This window comes from Alligator mississippiensis, chromosome 15 (genome assembly GCF_030867095.1).
Source record: "Alligator mississippiensis isolate rAllMis1 chromosome 15, rAllMis1, whole genome shotgun sequence".
NCBI lineage: Eukaryota > Metazoa > Chordata > Crocodylia > Alligatoridae > Alligator > Alligator mississippiensis.
Window position 1 is genome coordinate 17583177 of NC_081838.1, and position 19125 is coordinate 17602301.

The following is a 19125-nucleotide window of genomic DNA, read 5'->3' on the forward strand; positions in this document are numbered from 1 at the left end:
TCCTTCAGACTTACCTCAAAGAGGCCCCCGCCAAGCTCCGGCTGTCCCTGGTTCATAAGCCCTAATGACCAAGCAGGGGAGATGAGAATCCTGCTCCAGTGCAGGTGGGAGCAGTGGGGCTGAGACTAAGTGACTTGACCAAGGTCATTCAGGGAGTCAGTGGCAGAGCCAGGAGCAGTGCCCTGGGCCCTAGGGCTCTTGGCTGCAGAGAGATGCAGACTGCAAGGAGGGAGGGATGCTGCTGCCTTGTGGCTGCTCGGTGCTGTACCTGGACCCCTGCTTCTTCCCCAGCCACCTGGGCTGGGCAGCTTGCAGGCCCCACTTCTCCCCTGATGCTGGAAGAGCCTGTCTGCGCTGTTGTTTGGAGGTCTCACGTGGGCCAGGCCAGGGGTTGAGGAGCCCTCTGGGCCCCAACATACGATCCTGCGCTGAGGCTGCAGGGAACCTGTGTGTGGGCAGCTGCTTCCTCATGTCCTCATGAGCACCAGGTTCCTGTCTCCTGGCCGCTGCCCCCACCTGCTGAGGGGGGCCGGGGGCTGCTTGGGGGTGCGGTGCGGTCCGCGCAGAGGGAAACGGGGCTGGGAGCCTGCCGCACCCAGATTACAACTGTCCGTCCTAAATCCAGCCCATCTAAACTAATCCTCCCCTCCCTTTTGGCTGGAGCAAGGCAGATTAGGCGCCAGCTGTGAGCACATCTGGACATGCTGGTCAGGTGGTGCGGGGGGCTCTGACCTCCCTGCCTCGCTGCCATGGGCCCTGTCATCTCTCCACCGATGGCCCTGGTGCGAGAGTTGTGAGTGCGGGAGCATGTGGCTGTTGAGTGGGGCCACACGGCTTTCTGTGTTGCCTGGGGCTGGCTGGAGGGTGGCGGTGGATGAGAGCTCCCCGCATGGGCTGCGGCCCTGGCTGAGATCAAGCCTCATGGTGTTGTGGGGAGTGACAGGCCTGGCTCAGGAGCTTGCAACCGGGGGGAGAAGGCGAGAGAGAGGCACAGTCCAGGGGTTGGACATGCCAGGCTGGCCCCTTCACTCCCATGGCTGGGGGAGCCGATCTGTCTGGACCCCTGTGTCAGGGCAGAACCGAGCTCTCCAGGTGCCACTGGCCCAGGGGCTCCCTGGTACCACATATAGCGGGCTCTCTGCCCTTCTCCCAGCTGGGCATGGCGGTGCTCGGCCTTGCCTTGGGTGTTTTGGTCTTGCCCATCCAGCTGCATCTTCCTGAAGGCTGGAATCAGCTTCAAAGCAGCCCCAGGAGCTCCTGTGGCCTCTAATTGATGCCAGATGCTTGTTCCTGCAGGGAGGGGCGATGGGTCCCACCGCGGTTGGGAGGCTGTTAGTTCTCCTGTTGCTAATTGAGGCAACCTGTGCTGCTCCGGGTATGAGCCCAGCTGCAGCCAGGGCCCCATGGGTTTCCCAGAGGGCCTGGCTCCATCTCTTGGCACTGGCATCCAGGGAAAGTGTCTGCATGGGGTATCTCTTCACTCAAAGAAATAGGGCTTGCTCCAGAGGCTTTTTCCTCTAAGCTCTGTTGCTTGCAGACTCAGCAGGTTTTCCCTAGGTTGGCCTTTGGAGGGGAGAGCTGCTAACTCTGTATTCCAGTGTTTGCAGGCTGTGCCTCGGCTGGCGCGTAGAGGGGAGACCTTGGTGGCGCAAGGGACTGCAGGAAGCTGTGGCGTTCTGCCCTGGAGAGGGCTGTGTCTGTGCTGGCCAGGCAGCTCTCTGGCCTCTCTCTGAGTACTGAACCTAGGCTGTGTTCCACCCCAGAGGCAGCTGCATCCCGGCAATTAGCAAGGGTGGGTTTGGGCATCAGCTGGTTTGCAAACTCTCCCGTTCCCGGCCTGATGTTGTCACCTACTTGGTTCACCCTCAGCTATTTTTAGACGGGACTGAGCTGGGAGCATGGGTATGTATTTAGAGAAAGCCCAGTCCCTCCCAGGGCTCTGCTGGGGCCCCTGCCAAGCTGTCTCCACTCTCCCGAGTGCTCTCTGCTCCCAGGCCCCCTGCCAGGCCCAACACCCAGCTTCTTGCTTTTTAAAGATGCAGGATCCCAGGCAGAGGGAGCTTGCCCCCAAGCCTAATAGGGGGCACTGTCCTGCTAGGTGCTGGGGAGCTGCGCCTCAGATGTGAGCCTGGAAGGAGGGGACCATCCTGCCTTGGGGATCTCATCAAGAGCATCAGCAATGGGGGTCGAATCCTGGCTCTGACTGCACCCAGTCCATTGTGGGAGGAGCTCCCAGCTTGATGCTAGACCCCAAACCCAGCTTGACCCCAGAACTGGATCTGCTTTGCAGCTGGGATCCATGGCAAGAGCAGAATGGGCTAAACCAGGACCCACGGCCAGCTCACTGTGCAGTTCAATGCACCCACAGGCAGCTGCTATAAATCCTGTGGAAAATCACATACTGTATGCACGGGGGGTGGGATACATGCATCATCTCCCGGCACGTTATTTCCAGCCCCCCAGGAAGAAGGAAGGTGAGAGCTTGGACCCCACGTGGCAGCCATGAATTGGGTTGCTGGGTGCTGGAGCCAGAGGCCAGGGTGATGGGTGCTGGGAAAAGAACATGCCTGGAGCAGAGCATCAGCCCTAGCCATGCCAACAGCTCAGCGACTTCTGGCTTCTTCTGTAGCTGCTTTGCCAGAGCTGTGCTCCCTGTCCCCCCATGGCTGGAGGGGGCACATGTAGTTTGTGGTTCCAAACCCAGCTCTGGGGCAGGGGGGGTTAACGTCCAGCCCTGTGCCTGGCCGGGGGCCATGGAGGGTGGTCTTGGGTCTGGAACCAGGGGCAGAGGTGCAGGAAAGTCTGCCAATGCCAGCGAGTGGCGGGGGGCTGCGGGGGGCACAGAACACTCCCGGCAGCAGGGAGGGGGTCCAGCACCTAGGACGTAGCACCGGGGCAGGTCAGCACAGTGAGGAGGCGTCTCTGGGGTCTGCGTCTCTGCCTGGAGGGACTCCATCACACCCAGATGAGAGGATCTGAAAGGGAAGCAGGGGAGGACTCTAAGTACTGATCACCTTCACACCTTACTTCCCCCACAGTGCCTGCCCTGAGTGGAGGAGGCGTTCTCCCCATTGCACAGCTGGCAAAACTGAGCCCACAGCTGGATTGCAGCCAGCCCCGGGGGCCCTGCCTTTGGGAAGTGACTTGCATTTGCCCCGCCGCCTCGTTGTGACCTGGTTTCCCCTTCTTGCTCAGTCGAAAAGAGCTGGGTTGGTGGGAGGTGAGAGTGAGCAGAGGAGACGGTGACTCAGAGGACACGGCATCCTCATACTAGGGGTGGGAGCTGGTGACGAGCACAGCCCCCACGCAGCCCCCGGGCTAGGGGTGGGGAATGCCGGTGAGGATGGTGTTGCCCCTGACTGCCCCCCCCACACCCTGCCCCTGGTAAAACCAAGCAGTTTCCCATTGCTGGAGGTGGAAACTGAGGCTGAGAGCATGTGACCACCCCCTGCTGGAACCTGCATAGAGTCAGAACAGGGTGCTGCATGCCCTTAGCTCCCAGGTCTTGCCCAGGACCAAGACACAGGACCCAGTCTTTGCTGGCTGCTCTGCTGGCCATGTGAGGAGGGGGCCAGTCCTTAGCCCGGTCTCTCAATAACCACTCCACCACACTCCCTCTGACCCCAGCTGTTTGTTAAGGAGCTGCTGTCACTATGGGAACCAGGTGCCTGCAGGAGAGGACAAAGGGGCCTTTTGTTCGGGGCCCAGACACGTGCTGCGCTCTCCCTCCCTGCACAAATTCCACCCCCAGCCACCTGGGTCACCCCCTCCACCATCGTGGGCACCAGGCAGGGCCTTACCTTGTGGCCACTTAAGTTGCATCTTGGTCTCTGTTAAGGGGAAAGCAGAAGTTTCAAGGGGCATCCGGGGGGGGGGGGGAGGATGCCATCTGCCCCTGCATGCCATCTGCCCCTGCAGGAGGAGGCTGCAGTTCCCCTCCTTGAGGGCTCCTGGGTATCCCCTGAGGATGCAGGACATCAAACTGGAGCTGCTTTCAGAGCATGAGAGCCAGGCCCTTGAGTTATCCTGTCCTTGTCCCCTCTCCATGCCTCAGTTTCCCCCGTCTGGTTACACTGAATGGTGTCAGGGGCCAGATCCCTGCAAAAGGGATGTACAGCACCTAGTACGCAGGCCTGTTCCAGGAATAAACAGCAGCCTGCAGGCGTTCCCAATGCTGAGGCCAGTGCTGAGAGTCTGAGCATCCATCATGGGGAGGAAGCTGGGGAATGGAGCTATTTAAAGCAAAAACAACACCAAGCCTGGAGGCGGGTTCTGGCCTCTTCCCAAGGGAGCCAGGGGGGGAGGGCCGTAAATCCAATCCCGGAGGGGGCATAGTATAGCAGCCCCCTGTGGGGTGGTGCGCTGGGCCTGCACCCCAATCCTGGCATGGCTGTGTGTAGGGCAGCAGCACTCAGACCCCAGGCCCCAGCCTGCCAGGCACTGTACTGGCGCGGAGTTGTGCAATGGGGAGCAACCGGTTCATGCCATGAGGTTTTGCTGAGGGGTGAGCTAGGCAGGGGCTGGCATCCACCGCAGAGCCCTGCCACTTCCCGCTGCTTCTCAATCGTGACCTGCAAGCGACAGAGTCGTGGGGCTCTCTCCTTGCCATGGGGGGCCATGCATCCCCCCCCCTCTTCCTGGGAAAGGCTTTTTATAGCCTGCTACACCCTGTCTCCAGCCTCAGGAAAGGAAATCAGCCTGGAGTCTCCCCTCAGTCCCCACGAGGAGCTGTTTCCTGGCACGTGATGTCCCGTCTGCCCCCGCGCCAGAGGTTTCCCATAGATGGAAGCTGCATCTGGTCCCAGCCTCACCTGGGACCCCTGGAGCCAGCAGCTGGCTGCATGGTGGCTCTGACGGGATGGATGGGGTCGCGTCTCTCTAGAGCAGTATGTGGCCCCCCCTCTGATTGACATATCAAGGCCTTTCTTATGCTAGGTGCTGCACATGCACATAGTGAGAGACAGGACCTGAAAGAGCTCATGGACTAAAGACAGGAGTGGGAAACTGAGGCATGGACAACATCAGTGGCAGTGTCAGAACTAGACCCAGGCAGGTGCCTTCTCCCATCAGCTGAACCAGCCTGGGTTGTCCGTGTGGAGCACCGAGGCTCTGCAGGCACATGGGTGAGAGTGGGACCAGATGTATTGCCTGAGTCCTGCCAGAGGACAAGCCCCATGCCTTGGGGGTGGACGCCGGGAGGAGTCCCCGTGAATGAACCCAACCTGTTCCCCATCTCTGTCAGCAGCCCGGCCCTTTCCCCGCTTCCCCAGCGAGCGTTTGGCTGGGAACATGAGGGTGTTGCAATCCTGCCTTTGTCTGGGCTGATCATAGCTCGGCCTTGGCACCGGGTCTGGCTGCTGCGGGGGGACGTTTGCAGCTGCCACACCCCGGCAACAGCAGGCTGGCGAGAAGGGAGCAGTGAATTAATGGCCAGGGGTCTCCAGAGCACTGGGCTTAGCCAAGGCCTGGGGGAGGGCACGGGGAAGCCTCCTGCACTGATTTCTTCAGCTGCTGTTTTCCTTTTGCTTGCTTGCATGTTCTCTGCAGTCTTCAGAGGGTGAATGCAGCTCGCTGGGAGCTTGGCTTAGACAGTGACTGGCTGGGCGGACAGTGCACTGGGCTGGGAGCCAGGAGAATTGGGTTTGACTTCTGGTTCTACTGGGTGAAAATCCCTTCTCTCTGTGCCTCAGTTTTCCCCTCTGTAAAATGGGCCATTGTCTCCTTGGGAGGTGAATTGCTGCCTTCAGGGCCTGCTGGTGGAGATTGGAGGTGTTCAAGAAGATAAGCAGGGGATCAGGGATGATCTAAGTGTGTGGATGCCTATGTTCTGCTGTGAGGACTTCCCAGGCTTCTGGGCTTTGTCCTCACCCCTCTCTTTCTGCTCTATGTGTTGGGGGAGCGGGGGGTGGTTAAGCCTCCCTCAGAGGTAGTTAGGTATTGGCTACAGCCCAGGCTGGGGACTGGGCTGTGCCAGCGCTTCTGCTGGGACTCAACCCTGGAGAGTCCTGGCTAGAGGGTCTTGCCCATCTGCTCAGGGTCAGACCAATGCCTATTTGGGGTCAGGAAGGAATTTTCCCCCATGGTCACATTAGTACAGACTTGGGAAGGGGTTTAACTTCTGAAGCAGGGACCCAGTCTGCCTGGGATGTCTGGAGCATCTATTAACACCCTTTGCAGCAGCCGGACGTTGGCTGCCGTGTTCAGCCCTGTTTTCCCTGGGTCAGGTTTGGATGTGATGTCCTGTAGCGCGGATGCATCAGAGATGGCTATGAGGTTAGACAATGGGTTTGTCTGGGCTGGTTTGGACAGGGCTGATCCTCCCTCAGGCAGGGGGTTGGACTGGATGGGGCCTGTGGAGGTCCCTTCCAGCCTACTTTATGATTTCTATGAAATGATCCTTCCCTCTCCAGCAACAGCCAAGGTCCTCCTTGTCTCTACACACAACTCAATCAACCTAGAGGTGAAATCTGGGTGGTTTTACCCCAGGGCTTAATACCTAGGCGCCCACTGAATTAAGTCCAATCATACTGAACCCAGTGTCAGTTGATGAGAGCGTCCCCACCAGCCGTGCACAGACCCAGGGGCGCTGATCGGTGATTTACTCGCTTGCGTAAAAAGCTGCTTATAGAGCCAAGGGTTGTTCTCAGCAGCTGGATTGACTCAGGCCCCAGCCCCCTGCCCACAGCAGTGATCCTATCGTTTCCCCCCACCCCTTCATTTCTCTGCTAGGCAGCACCTGTTTAATGGGTCATGGTTTTAAAACTGCCACTGGGATCTCGTTAAGCGGCAGATGGGTGGGTGTGGGCTGACAAGCAGGGAACAGGGCCCGTTCCCATGGCAAAAGGAAGGGGAAATTCTATCTGGCGATGACCTTGATCTGCTGCAAACAGCTCCTGGGGGCTGGTTTTCTGGTTCATCAGGTTCTGAATGCAAAGATGCTGGTCCCAGCTAATCCTTCCTAGGGGCCCCCTGGGTAACAGGAGAGGCGGCCCTCTCCTGCCTCTCCCCCGGCCCAGACCTTGCCCACCCTTGCCCTGGGTTGAGTGCACCCCAGCCCATTTCCAAGACCCCAGAGCTGGGAGGTAAGAACGATCCCCCCGCATTCCTCCTTGTGTGCGTCCAGCCACCCCCGATTTCGAGGCCAGTCCATGATGGAGCTGGGAACAGGACTCAGGAGTTCGGAGCCATGATTGGCCCTCTTATTGGCACTCCCAGCCCATGCTGCTGGGAGTGTGGGGGAGAGTTATGGAGCCCAGAGGGGAACTGACCCCCAGTCCTGTGCTTAGACTCCCATCCTCAGGCCATGCTCCTAGCTAATGAGCTCCAGGTGCCTGCCTGCACCTAGTCCCTGCGGTAGGACGAGAGCACTGGCAAGGGGCCTTGGCTCAGCACACACTGGATGCTGGAGGGAAGTGTGCTGAGAAACATGTGCACGTATGTATACCCCATGTGCACATGCATGCACACACACATGCATTGAATTTCTGTATTTTATTGTTCCCTTAATCAGACTCCTAGAAAAGTTTGGCAGGAAGGGATCTCTCGAGGTCGCATCTAGTCCAGCCCCCTTGTCTGACTTCTCACTGAAATAACTGACCAGCTTTGCTGCCCAGCTAGGACTAGCAGACAGGGGAGCATGCCTCTGCCCCGAGAGGGTCATGCAGATGGCCAAGCCAAACTCTGGCTCTGATGAGCTCCTCCTGGCTCCCTTTGGGCCCTGCCATAGCACAGTGAGCTCATAACAGAGGATCCTGGCTGGGATCAGGGCCCTGCCCATGCCGGTCTCTGCACAGCTTTGGAGTCTGCAACTCACATGGATGTGGAGGGCTGTCAGGTGAGGTGTCAGTGAGGAAGCAAGGATCCAGCTCCCAGTCCCACAACCCTTGCTTTTGCAGTGGGGGGGGGAGAGGAAGCAACTCACCCAGCATCTCAGCAGAGCTGGGATAAGACCCCAGCATCCCTGGGTGGGCCCCGCTGCCCCTTCCAACCTGCAGCTCCTTCCAGCTGCGGCAGGGTCCTGCATGCACAGCCCTGACATGGCCTCGCGGTGGGGGAAAGCAAACCCTGTATTCACTCCAAGTCCCCCCTGCTCTGGGCTGGGCTGGACTTGTTTAAACACCGATGTGATGTTTTTCTTTCCCTGCCTCTCACTGGGAATCCTGAAGCCCAGAGCAGATCCATCCTGTGCTGGGCTTTATCAGCTGTGGCCCTGTGCTTTATCTCCCCATTTAACCTCCATTTCTGTCCAGTACCATTCAACGTCCCAGCAGGATGCCAAGGTGGGGACTTTTTTCAGGGCTGGCAGCTGTTAGCAGTTACTCATTAAGCAGGGAGCTGCTGGCATTTTCCTGTATCCCCATGGCCTTGTCCTCCAGGAGAGCTGAAGGCTATGGGGCTGGGAAAGTTTTACGGGTTTAAGATTTAACTCGCTGGTCAATCCCCCTCGGCGCCTGGCGCTGTCTGGATGGGGGCAGCAAACCCATGGCCCTGACTTTGGGAAATTCCGGCTCAGTCAAGTTCTCACAAGCCAGGAGTGTAACCTTGGCAAGCAGGAGAAACCTGGATTAGCAATGTGGTGAACGGTGATTTGGTGCTGCACTGTGCTCTGTTGACTGCACACCTGGTTTGTAGGGCAGGGGGAAAGGGGCAGGGGGTTGGGGACAGGGGATGTGGTGTGGGGTTTTCTGGGCTGTATCACAGAGGTTTAAGACCAGGAGGAAGCCGGGAGGTCCCATGAGAGGCCCAGCCTGGGGCTCAGAACTGCCCCAATGGTTGAAACAGCTCCGATCCCATGAGACCGGCAGGCATTTGAGGAAGCACCTGCAGCCTGGGAGGTGGGGAGCTGTGACTGGCTGTCACCACTTGCCAGGGGGCTCCATCTGCCCACCCTCATCCCAGACCTGTTGGTTGCCCTTTAGGGACAGCTAGGCTGCTTCAGGGTCACCGCAGTGGCTGCTAGAGGACCGTGCCAGCGTTCGCTGGGGATCTTATCCCCTGACCACGGCTCCTTTTGCCTTCTGGGTTTGTGAACCTTAGGTGCGACCCATCCAGGTTGTTTCCATGAAGGTGAGACCCTTCCCCTCAAGTGGGGGTTGAGGAACTCGGTCACCGGCCTCCAGGGGCTGGGGCTTGGGAGAGAAGCACCAGTTATATAGCACGTGACTTGCATTTCAGGCCGTGTTGTGGGAATATAGCAGGTCCTGCATCCTCTGTAGAGAGGGACAGGTCTTTGTCTCCCGAGCCACTTGCTCAGTTGCTAGCTGGGTCCTGGGAGACACTGGTATCCTGATGTGGCCTCATAGACCACAGAAGCTGAGGGCCCAGGGCTGTGGTTCACCTGATCCTCTGCTGGCCCCATCTCCCTGGCCTCATCTCTCAGTCTCTGCTCACTGGGGGAGTGCCAGAGTCTAATCCCTTTGAATTTCCAGCTGACCCTACCCTGCACCTTTGATCTTCCCTGTCCTCGGGCTCTTTCATCCCGATCCGCTCTGCTGCACTGCCTGGATTTCCTCCCACCCTGCCTTGTAGACTTCAGCATACAACGAGGCTCAACACAAACAGCTAGGTATGGTCATCTTGTACAGTGATTCTCAACCAGGGCAATGCAAACCCCAGGGGCACTGCAGGAGCCGTTTAAGGGGGGTATGCACTCTTAGCATGGTGAGGTGCGCAAATACCAACATGTGATTCACAAGATAAACCTGGAGGTTTCCAATAACAATCCACCGTGTCATGCTGCCCTGCGTGGGCTTGCTGCATTTTTTTGTGACAGAAGAATTGCTCTGGTATTTTTCTGTAGTCAAAAAACGAGAAAAAGGTAACAGCTGGCACTTTCTGAGGGGGGCTGTGAGTCTAACAAGGGGGCGTTTGAGGTCTAAAAAGGTTGAGAAGCACAGGGCTAGTGGCTAGAGCTGGGTTTTGGGGTGAGGACGCCTGGGTTTCACGCTACGAGAAGGAGGGACGTGTTCTCTTAACCCTATTCTGCGCCTTAGTTTTCCCATCAGTGAAATGGGAATCCTTGAAATCTGCTCTGACTTTGCTGGGCAATCTCTGGCTTGAAAGATTTGGATATTTTTTGCTGCTTTATAAACCTTGGTCAATCCTCAGGACAAGCCTAAGGAGGTAAAGCAGTTCCATGCTCAGACTGGGGAAACCAAGGCAGAGAGCCCAAGTGACACGTCTGAATCTGGCCCAGGCCAAGGTCCCTTGCCCCCACCCCCTTCATAGAGTCAGGGAGAAAACCCAGGGGTCTGACTCCTGGCTCTTTCATCAGCGCTGGCTTGCGTACAGGCAGTCCTCGGACTTACGATGCAATGTAACCCGGAACCAATTTTCTCATAAGAAACAATGTTATAAGTGGGGGATTGGTTCGTGAACCAAGGCCCAGTACCCTGTTTTCACCAAAAATACCCCAGAATTTTGTACTCGATCAATTATAGATGAGTAATATAGCTACGTTAATGTATTTATATTGTAAATACCAAGAATATTGATTTGGAAGGACTTCTTTGAGGTGACTTTGCTGGACTTTTTGAAAGTCTCTTGGTTGGACTTTTTGAAGGCTTCTTGGCTGGAGTCTTCTCAGAAGTCTTGGCTGCAAGTTTTTCTGGAGTCTTGTCTGCTTTCTTAAAGAAAGTGTCCAAGGAAGTTTGGACAGATGTTCTCCAGGGAGATGGGTGACACAGCGAACTTGTTCGCTGGCATGGCATCACATCAGGGCAAGTGTTGTAAAGTCAAAACTGATGTTATAAAGTTTGAAACAATGTCAATTTATAAACGTAAGTGCGAAACGTAAGTCAAGGAGTGCTTGTACTGGTGGCGAGGACTTCATTTCAGCAGGCTGCTTCCTGCCCTTTCAAATGCGCCGCGCCATTGCTGACAAGCTCTGTATCCCTCTGGGAGCCGGACGGGCTCCTCTGCAGAGATTCCCTCCCCGAAATAATCGAGGCGGCAAGCTGTGAAGAGCCATTGTCACCGGCTGTTCTTTAAAGGCAAGTCAGTCGTCAGCCCTGGAGTTTATTAACCCAGAGCCTGTGCCAAGCAGCGTGGATACAGCCCAGCGCAGCGGATTTTACACATGAGTGCCGCGAGCTGAAGCTCACCAGAGCTCTTGTGCAAAGACAGCATCCCCATCCCAGCGCCACTTGGCCACCTCCCTGCCTGCCTTTCCTGCTGCTGGAGTCACCTCTCTGCTTTCCAGTTCCCTTCGTTTCCTGCAAAGTGGGAGGAATCTGTGGAGGAGGCTGGTGATTAACTTGGCCCTGGTGAGAAGGAGACTCCCGACGCAGCCGTTTTCCCTCCAGGCTGTTCAACAATGGGCCCCGGAGAATGATGTAAGCCCAAGAGGGAGCAATGATGAACCAAGAAGGCCCCTGGGTACCATGCTTAACACTGCCTCCTCTCCCTGACCTTGGGCTGGTAATTGATCCTCTACTGAGCTTTGCCTTCCCTCGGAAATGGGGTTGTGTTAAAAGGCACCAGGGCGAGCTGGGTTTAATTAACGATGTTGCCAGCGCTGGCGGCCAGGACAGGCTGGGTTTGACCTTGTCGCCCGGCTGTGGGTGGCATGATCGTGCCGGCACAGGGTCCAGCATCAGCAGATGCCAAACATGATAATCCCTGTCTGCACTGACTGACTGCAGCATCCCAGTTTAGGTCTTATGAGCTACTGCAGCTCCTTTGCGGTTGCACTCTTGTGTACAAGCTGATTTCTGGAGAAGGGAGCCCTTCTCACCTTGTCTGATGAAGAGAGCTAGTATGAGACGGGCGCCTTGAGTGGTACGTGGATGGCAGGAAGGCAAGAAACTTGTTCTCATTGAACCTCTAACCACCCCTACCATCCATCCCTTCCACCTCCCCTTGTCTAACGCTGCCTTGGCCCAGCACCCAGACCCCAGCACTCAAACAGTGAGACCAGCCCCTGGCAGGCAGGAGCTAATGTGTTTCCTTCAGGGGTTCATATTTTCAGTCCTCTTCTCTGCCCCTGCAAAAGGACTTTGACTTTATTTTAAACTGTTCTCAATGATGGCAGATGACAGAACAAGGAGCAATAGTCTCCAGTCATAGCAAGGGAAGTTCAGGTTGAATATTGGGGAAAACTTTCTCACTAGGAGGGTGGGGAAGCACTAAAATGGGTTACCCAGAGAGATGGTGAAATCTCCATCCTTGAAGGTTTTTAAAGCCCAGCTTGACAAAGCCCTGGCTGGGATGATGTAGTTGGGGCTGGTCCTGCTCTGAGCAGGGGGTTGGACTAGATGTGACCTCCTGAGCTCCCTTCCAGCCCTCATTGTCTATGAGTCTATAAATAAAAGTAGAGATTCTCGCTTGATCACAAGACTCCCGGAGCTGGGACTCAGGCAGAGCCCTGATCAAATCGGCAGCACTTCAACGTGCCTCTGCTGCAGCCGCCAGCTAAAGAACCAGAGATCCCCTCCCCCAGTCTTGAGAGAGAGTGCTTTTAGACTTGCTTAACTGCGCACATGGCATCCATATAGTCTCCCCTCCAGGGAGGCGGAGGGCAGACGCGATCCCATGTCTCCTCCCGAGGCTGTAACGTGTCTCAGGGGCCGCATTACAAGCAGCTCTTTAATTTTTGTGTTCAGCCTGGTGGAACGCGAGCGGTCGGGGGCTGCTGTGGGAGTGCATCCGCAGCTGGTCTGCGTTCCTTCAAAGCCTCAGAGACCCACCGCTGTCAGAGTCGGGATCCCAGGCTCAATTAGCCCGGGGGCTAATTCTTCGACTCGGGTCCTGGGAGCAGGACATGACAGAGGGAAGCACCAGGGCCTGCCGTATAAAGAACCAGAGCTTCTGCTCTGGAGTTGGATGTGGTGGCCATCAGTGCACAGCATCTAATCAGCTGTGTGGTCTGGCACCAGCACAGCGTGACTCATTGGAACCCTTTATGAAGATAAAGTTCGGTCTTATCGAGAACTCGATTCCGGTGTTTTGCTGGCAGGAATAGGGTAGTGTAGTTTAAAAATCCCCCTTCTGACATGGCTGCCCTGGCGTTCAGTTGGACAACTGATCCTAGCCTGGCTGGAAACGATGCAGATGACCACTGCTTTACTGCTGACAGGAGGAGAGGATTAGCACCTGGGTGGCTCCCAGCACCGGGGTTTGATGGGCACGTGTGCGTGCGTGTTTGAGAAGAAAGGACTTGCTTTTCTCAATGGGAAGCTGGGCCCTTTACAAAGCCTGGCCTCAATTCTGGAGTGTAAAGGCCTCTTTTTGAACGCCAGTCTCCCCACCCCTTCCCCTGGCCCCGGCCAAGTGGTTGTCTCTCTCTCTCTCGGCACAGACGGATCAGGATAAACGAGATCTCTTCTCTCCAGCCAAAGCAGAGGCCCGTGCGTCTGGCAGTTTGTCTGCTAATACTCCAAGTATAATTATAGCCGCTCCGTGCATCTAGCCCTGTGATCTGGCAGTGGCTTTTGCTAATGCAAAGCCAAATCCTGAGATGGGGAAGTCCATTTGCTTGCTCCTTGGGGGTGTTGGTGTGGGGAGACCCCTTTCGTAGAACCAGCCCTGCCTTGATTGCATAGGGGCCCCCGAGATGACTCTTTACCCCAGTTCTTGCCGGCTGGAAGCTCTTGGCTTTTGTGTGTTTGTGCAGTTAAATAAACAGTACGAGCCGCCCACGCTAAATCTGTCCGGCCGCTGCCCCTACTCACAGCCTGCTTTCATCTGGCTGTCAGGGTAGCCTTTGTGGGTCGCGAGATGGCCCCCCCGGACCACCCGGCTCTGGGCTTCCTTGCTGCGGGTGCTGTATAGAGCAGAGGAATGGGGCGGCGGAGGGGCTGCAGGTCTGATGTGGAGGGAAGCTGCGATGCCCATTTTAAAAGACCTGAGATCAGTACTGAAAGAAGCATGTCAAATGCTGGGGAAATTGGGCCACGTCTGTGGGCGTCATCCATTGTTTTATCCTTCCTCTGCCAGGGATATCAGTCCCCGGCTTGCCCTTTTCATGAATATTCATCACCTACCACATCCACACTAGAGCATGGGCCTGCGCTCAACCACTACCCAGCTCAGGTGTTCCCAAACCCCTGCGCCCAGCTCATACTTCCTGACGTTGGGTCCTCCTCTCTCGATGTGCAAGCTTTTCCTCTGCAGCCCAATCTCATGAGTCCAAGCCGGGGTTTAAAAACATGCTACTACGATGAGACGCTCCATGAAACCAGGCTGTCGGGTTTCTGTGAGTTTTTCTGGCTGTGTGGCTGAACGGCAATGGTAACACAGAGCGGAGTTTAATTATGGTGCAGGAGGTATCAGGGAGCCTTGGGCATGGGAAACGCAGAGACAGAGGGTGAACGTGTCTCCGAGGCCAGTGTGGGGGGATCCTGAACACGTCACATTGGAAACTACCTGTCCCACAGTGCCGCGCTGCCCTTCCGCTGCTCCTGGCATCCTATGACTTTGTTTCCCCGAAGCAATTAAGTGACTTCCTGGCACTTTCCCAGAGTACATGAAGCGTTTTTGAAGGAGACTGAGCCCTGAGTCTTCCTGGCCGGACACCCCAACCCCCCCCGAGGTCTTGGAGGCCGGGCCAGCACAAGGGGCAACATGTTGTGTAAGGGGGGATAGACAGAGACCTTGTCCTGAGAACCTATGTGGGCCAGGCAGCTTGGCCCTTTGCTTTCATTTATTCTCCTGGCTGTTTTCTCCTGAAGGGAGTTGGTTCCTGCCTCTGGTGGGTGGAGCTGAGACCCGATTTCCCTCCACCAGCTTTGCCCCCTGACTTGGTTCATTGACTTGGGGCCAGTTCCTTTTCTTGCCATGGGTGTCTCAGTTTCCCCAGGCCTTGTCTGTCACTGGGCGTGTGACAAGATTTAGGGATCCTTATGAGAAGGGGCTAGGGATTTAAGCCTTGCAGATGGCTTCATGCCTGCATCTCTGGGGCTGGTCTCACCACAGCCACCCACCTCTGCTGAAAAGTGGCACTTAATGGGGGCACAGACCTCAGACAAGGACCCCCTGGCGGGGCACTGGCTCTCCTTATACCTGGGCTTGCAAGCTCTTTGGGGCAGGTGCTTTTCCCTGCATTCACAGCACCCCAGCACCACATAGTGCCAGGCCAGGCCTGCAGGGGGATGGGTCCTCGCGGCCTGTGAAATCATGCCCCCATTTCACAGCTCGGAAAACTGAGTCAGGTAAGGGGGAAAGCCATTTGCCATGGGGCAGGTGAGTGGCAGAGGCTGGAAGAGGACCCAGGAGTCCCGGCCTGCCTAGCAAGCGCAAATCCCCCCTCTCCTTCCCATCTCCTCCTCCTCAGCGTCTCAGCAGCAGCTTCCTCGCCCATTGTTCTGGGCCTATTGTCCCAGCGGTAGCCAGGAAGCCCCTTTGAGCCAGGCTCCAGCTCCTGTTGCGAGGCCATTGCAAGCTGTCCCTTGCATTCCTATAGCTGAGGATCTCCCCCCCACCTCCATCCATCCCTGCCCTGCCCTCCCCTGCCGTGCTGGGGGCTGCAGTGGAGCTCCTAGGCCGGCTCTAGGGGCACAGGGGATCGCTGCTTCCAGTTCCCGGTCACACTGCGCTGCGCTGTGCTCCCACCCCAGAAGCAGCTGCACTTCGGGCCCGAATGCGCCTCCGGCCGCAGGTTGCCTTCGGCCCCGTGTGAACGCCGCTCCGGCGGTGAGTGCGGGGTCCGCGGGTCGGGGCTGGAGTGGGGGTCTGGTACTGAGGGTTGGAGATGGGGGCTGGTCCCGGGGGCGCGGGCAGCGCCGGCCGGGGCGGGGGCTGCCCGGGCTGCCGCGCCTCCCCGCCCAGCCCTGCCCTGCCCTGCCCCGCGCCCCGGCCGCTGCCGTCCGCCCGCCCGCCCCGGCAGGAGGAGGAGGAGGCTGGGGCTCGGGCCGGGGCTGAGCCGCGGAGCTCTGACAGCCCCAGGAAGTTGCCTCCTCCTCCTCCTCCTCCCCGGGCTGCGCCTCCAGGCCGGGGGCAGCTGCGATGTCCTTGACCCGGGCCAGGAGCGATCGCGCCCCGGACAGCGTCGCCAAGGTGGGTGCGGGACGCGGGGCCGGTCCCCGGCTCCCCCGGGCGGGCAGGGCTGGTCCCCGGAGCCCCTCTCCCGAGATCGGGCTTCTCTTTGTGTGCCCCGGAGCTGGGCTGGCATGGGATCCGCGGGGCTCTTTGTTGGCTGCACCCTGGTCCTCTCCCTGCCCGCGCCCTGGGAGCCCCGAAAGGCTCCACGTGGCCAGCGGGTCCGGCTGCCGGGTGCCTCCATGGGGCAAAGCTTTAAAACCTCTCCCCCTGCCCAGAGCATCGCCCATCTCCTTCCCCAGCCCCGCACCCTCCTTCTTTGTCCAGGGAACCAGGCGGCCGCCCCATTGTGTCCCAGGAACAATGTGGCTACAGGGAAGTGTGGGAAGGGGCTGTTACCCCCCACCGGCACCCCCAGACCTGCCGCCCAGCTTGGTCCTGGGGTTGGGGAGGTCCAGCCGCTGCCACGTGGGGCCCTAGGTGCGCACAGCAGCTCCCCTGCCGCCATGCTGGGGTGTGGGGGGGATCCGGATGAAACCCCAGCCGGATCCCGTATACCCCCCCTGCCCTGCTCAGGGTTGGGCCAGGGACATCGTCCTAGCCAGGTACCTCCAAACCCGAGGTCAGCTCAGGTCACGGGGCTCCTGGCCCCGCTTCCCGGCTTCCCACAGGGCTCCCCTGGTCCCTCTGACGCCCCCCAACTGGCAGAGTCAGTCCCCAAGGGCACAGGAGTGTGGGTGAGCAAAGGGCTGGGGGGTCCTGGCTGCTATCCCAGTGTCCTGAGCACTCGGGGGCCAGTGGGGAAGAGGCAAAAAGCGTCCCCGGGAGGTGGTGGCAGGGGGTGGGAATCCCAGGCTAGACCAAAGGTCTTCCACGTGCAGCTCCCAAGCGCAGGCTCCGTGCCTGCCCTTCTTGCCTCTGTGCTGGGGCAGGGGCTTGGAGAGGGCGGCCAAGACCTGCCCGTGCAAGGCAAACCCCCAGAGACCGGGGTAACCGGGGTCTGGTTCCCCTTGAAGACAGGTCTGCACCTTCCTGGATTTGTGTGGCAATAGCAGGAGTGATGCAACCAGGCCCTGGGGATCTTGAAACCCAGAGCAGGCGTGTTTATGTTGGCAGTGGAGTGGGTGGGCAGGTCACTGGGGGGGGCGCAGCTGGTGCTGTGAGAACGTGGTGGGGGTGGGCAGCACCATGCCAGGCAGATGGACCAGAAGGCTGGCAGGGTCCTGCTGCTCCGCGCCAGGTTTGCTGCTGGGACTTGGCTACGTGGAGTCCCTCTAATGACAGGGCTGGTGGTTGATGGAGGGTGCTGGGCTGAGCTGAGCGTGGGGGGGAGGGTGAACTTCAGATGGGGTCCTCTTCTGCGTCTGGAGACTCCCCAGCTCCCTTCCCAGCTGGGCTGCCAAAAACCTTGCCCTCCCTCTCCGTGCCTCAGTTTCCCCCATGTGTAAAACGGGCGTCAGGTGCTGGCTTCCCCGCCGGATAATGGCATACTACTGCTGTCGCCCATGAGCCCTTGCTCTCTCATGCTGCGGCTCTTGGCACAGCTGGATCCAGATTTGGTCCTGCCGTCTTGGTCCACACAAAGCCAACGGAATCAGATTTAGCTGCCTGCCCCTCTGCCGCTTGGCCCAAGGTGGGGTGTGCCCAGGGGGTGGAGGGACAAGGGGGTGTTGTGAGCGGCTGGGCGTTGGGGCGGGAAGCAGCCGTTTCTGCATTTGCTGGTTTCATCCAGCCCCTCCTTGCCCCACCCTGCCAGTGGCTGGCTCTGCGTAGTGGGATTTGAATGCATTTCCCTACCTCCCCGGCTGGCAGCCAGGAGGCCTCAAGCACGCTGAGAAGCACGCCAAGCCCTTGGCACTGTGCCACCCCTTCCTGCTCTCTGCCCATGGGCTGCTGCTGCCAGCTGTCAGGCCGCGTATAAATAGGCCCCCCGATCTGGCCGTTGGAGACCCGGGCTGGGCCCTATTGCCCCCGGGGCAGCAGAGGGACAAGGAGGCATCGCCTGCCATGCCCCTATCACCCCAGAGCCTAGGCAGGGTCCAGGGCATCCCTCCATCTCCCAGCTCCTTAGCCTGACTGTGCACTGGACGGTGTGATGTGAGCACAGAAAGTTTTGCTAAGTCCCAGCCCGGAGCTGCCCACACTGCCTGGCTCTGCTAGCAGCCCTTGTCCCCATCCGGCACCCCACTATCCACCCCCCGTCTGTCTCCTTCCCTCCCTGCGGGCATCTCTGCCCACATCTGTTGTGCCTGGTGGCTTTAGCCCTCCCACTCTCCTGCCGAGAGGGGCCCATGGCTTTTGTGGGGCAGACAGTGCCACATCCTCCGCCTCTCCTCAGGGGTGTAGCTTCCTCCCGGAAACTTTTGGCTGTTGGGTGTGATGGGTGTGAAGAGGTCGGCCCCGTGCTTCTGGGCTGGGGGGGAGCTGTGGGATCTGGATCTGGCCTGGGGGGACAGAGCCCGCCTGCAGCTCTGGATCCATCTCCTCCTGAGACTCAGGCTGCTTTTGGCACTGGCTGGGTGTCCCAAAACCCCCAGCTCTCTGAGTCATGTGAAGCACACCAGTCCCTCTTCTTTCACCAAGAACTTGGAGACACCCCCTGCATTGCATGAGGACCCCCCCCTCCAGCTGGTGGTATCCAAGGGGGGAGCAGCGAACCCCCAGCTCCTGACTCAGAAAGGCCGCGGGCTCACCAGGTCCCTGCCCAGTGTCTCCCCGGGCCTGGCCATGAAGGGGCTTTTGTGAGCCAGGGTCTGGCTGGAAAGGTGCTGAATGGGGAACCTGTAATGGCCTCCCCTTTTGATCTCCCTGCCTGAAAGGAGCCGGTTATGCTGAGCCTGGGCCCCTGCCGCCTCCCCACCACCCCCCTCCTCCTTGCCTTTCCCTGGGTGTTTGGGTTTGAGGGCAGCTTTTGTTGCAAAGTTGAAGGGAGGAAGGAACTGGCTGTTTGAAAGCTGGCTTTGTTCTGGACCTGCAGGGAGGGGACCCGGAGGCGCTACACTGTTGTGTTGCAGGCTTGCCGGGAGAAGGTGATAAGCAGCGAAATATCCTCCGGAGAAAGGGTAAAGAGCAGAGAAGGGGTAAAGAGCAGAGCAGAGCGTGCTGCCTTTTGTGTCTCAGTTGTTTTACGGCTGGCATCCCGCTGAGCTC

General features: G+C 58.4%; 1 protein-coding gene across 4 annotated transcripts in view; it reads left to right on the forward strand.

The window, feature by feature from the left end:
* The window catches only part of ARHGEF2 (Rho/Rac guanine nucleotide exchange factor 2), a 59678-nt gene that overhangs the window by 16733 nt on the left and 23820 nt on the right, over nucleotides 1–19125 (forward strand). Inside the window, exon 1 of one of the 4 annotated variants that reach the window (XM_006266488.4) lies at nucleotides 15798–15993. The exons of the other annotated variants lie outside the window; for them this stretch is intronic. Coding sequence (XP_006266550.1) covers nucleotides 15943–15993 — 51 coding nt within the window. The 5' untranslated portion in view covers nucleotides 15798–15942. Of the gene's footprint in view, nucleotides 1–15797; nucleotides 15994–19125 lie in introns of those variants that run through there. 4 annotated transcript variants of the gene reach the window in all.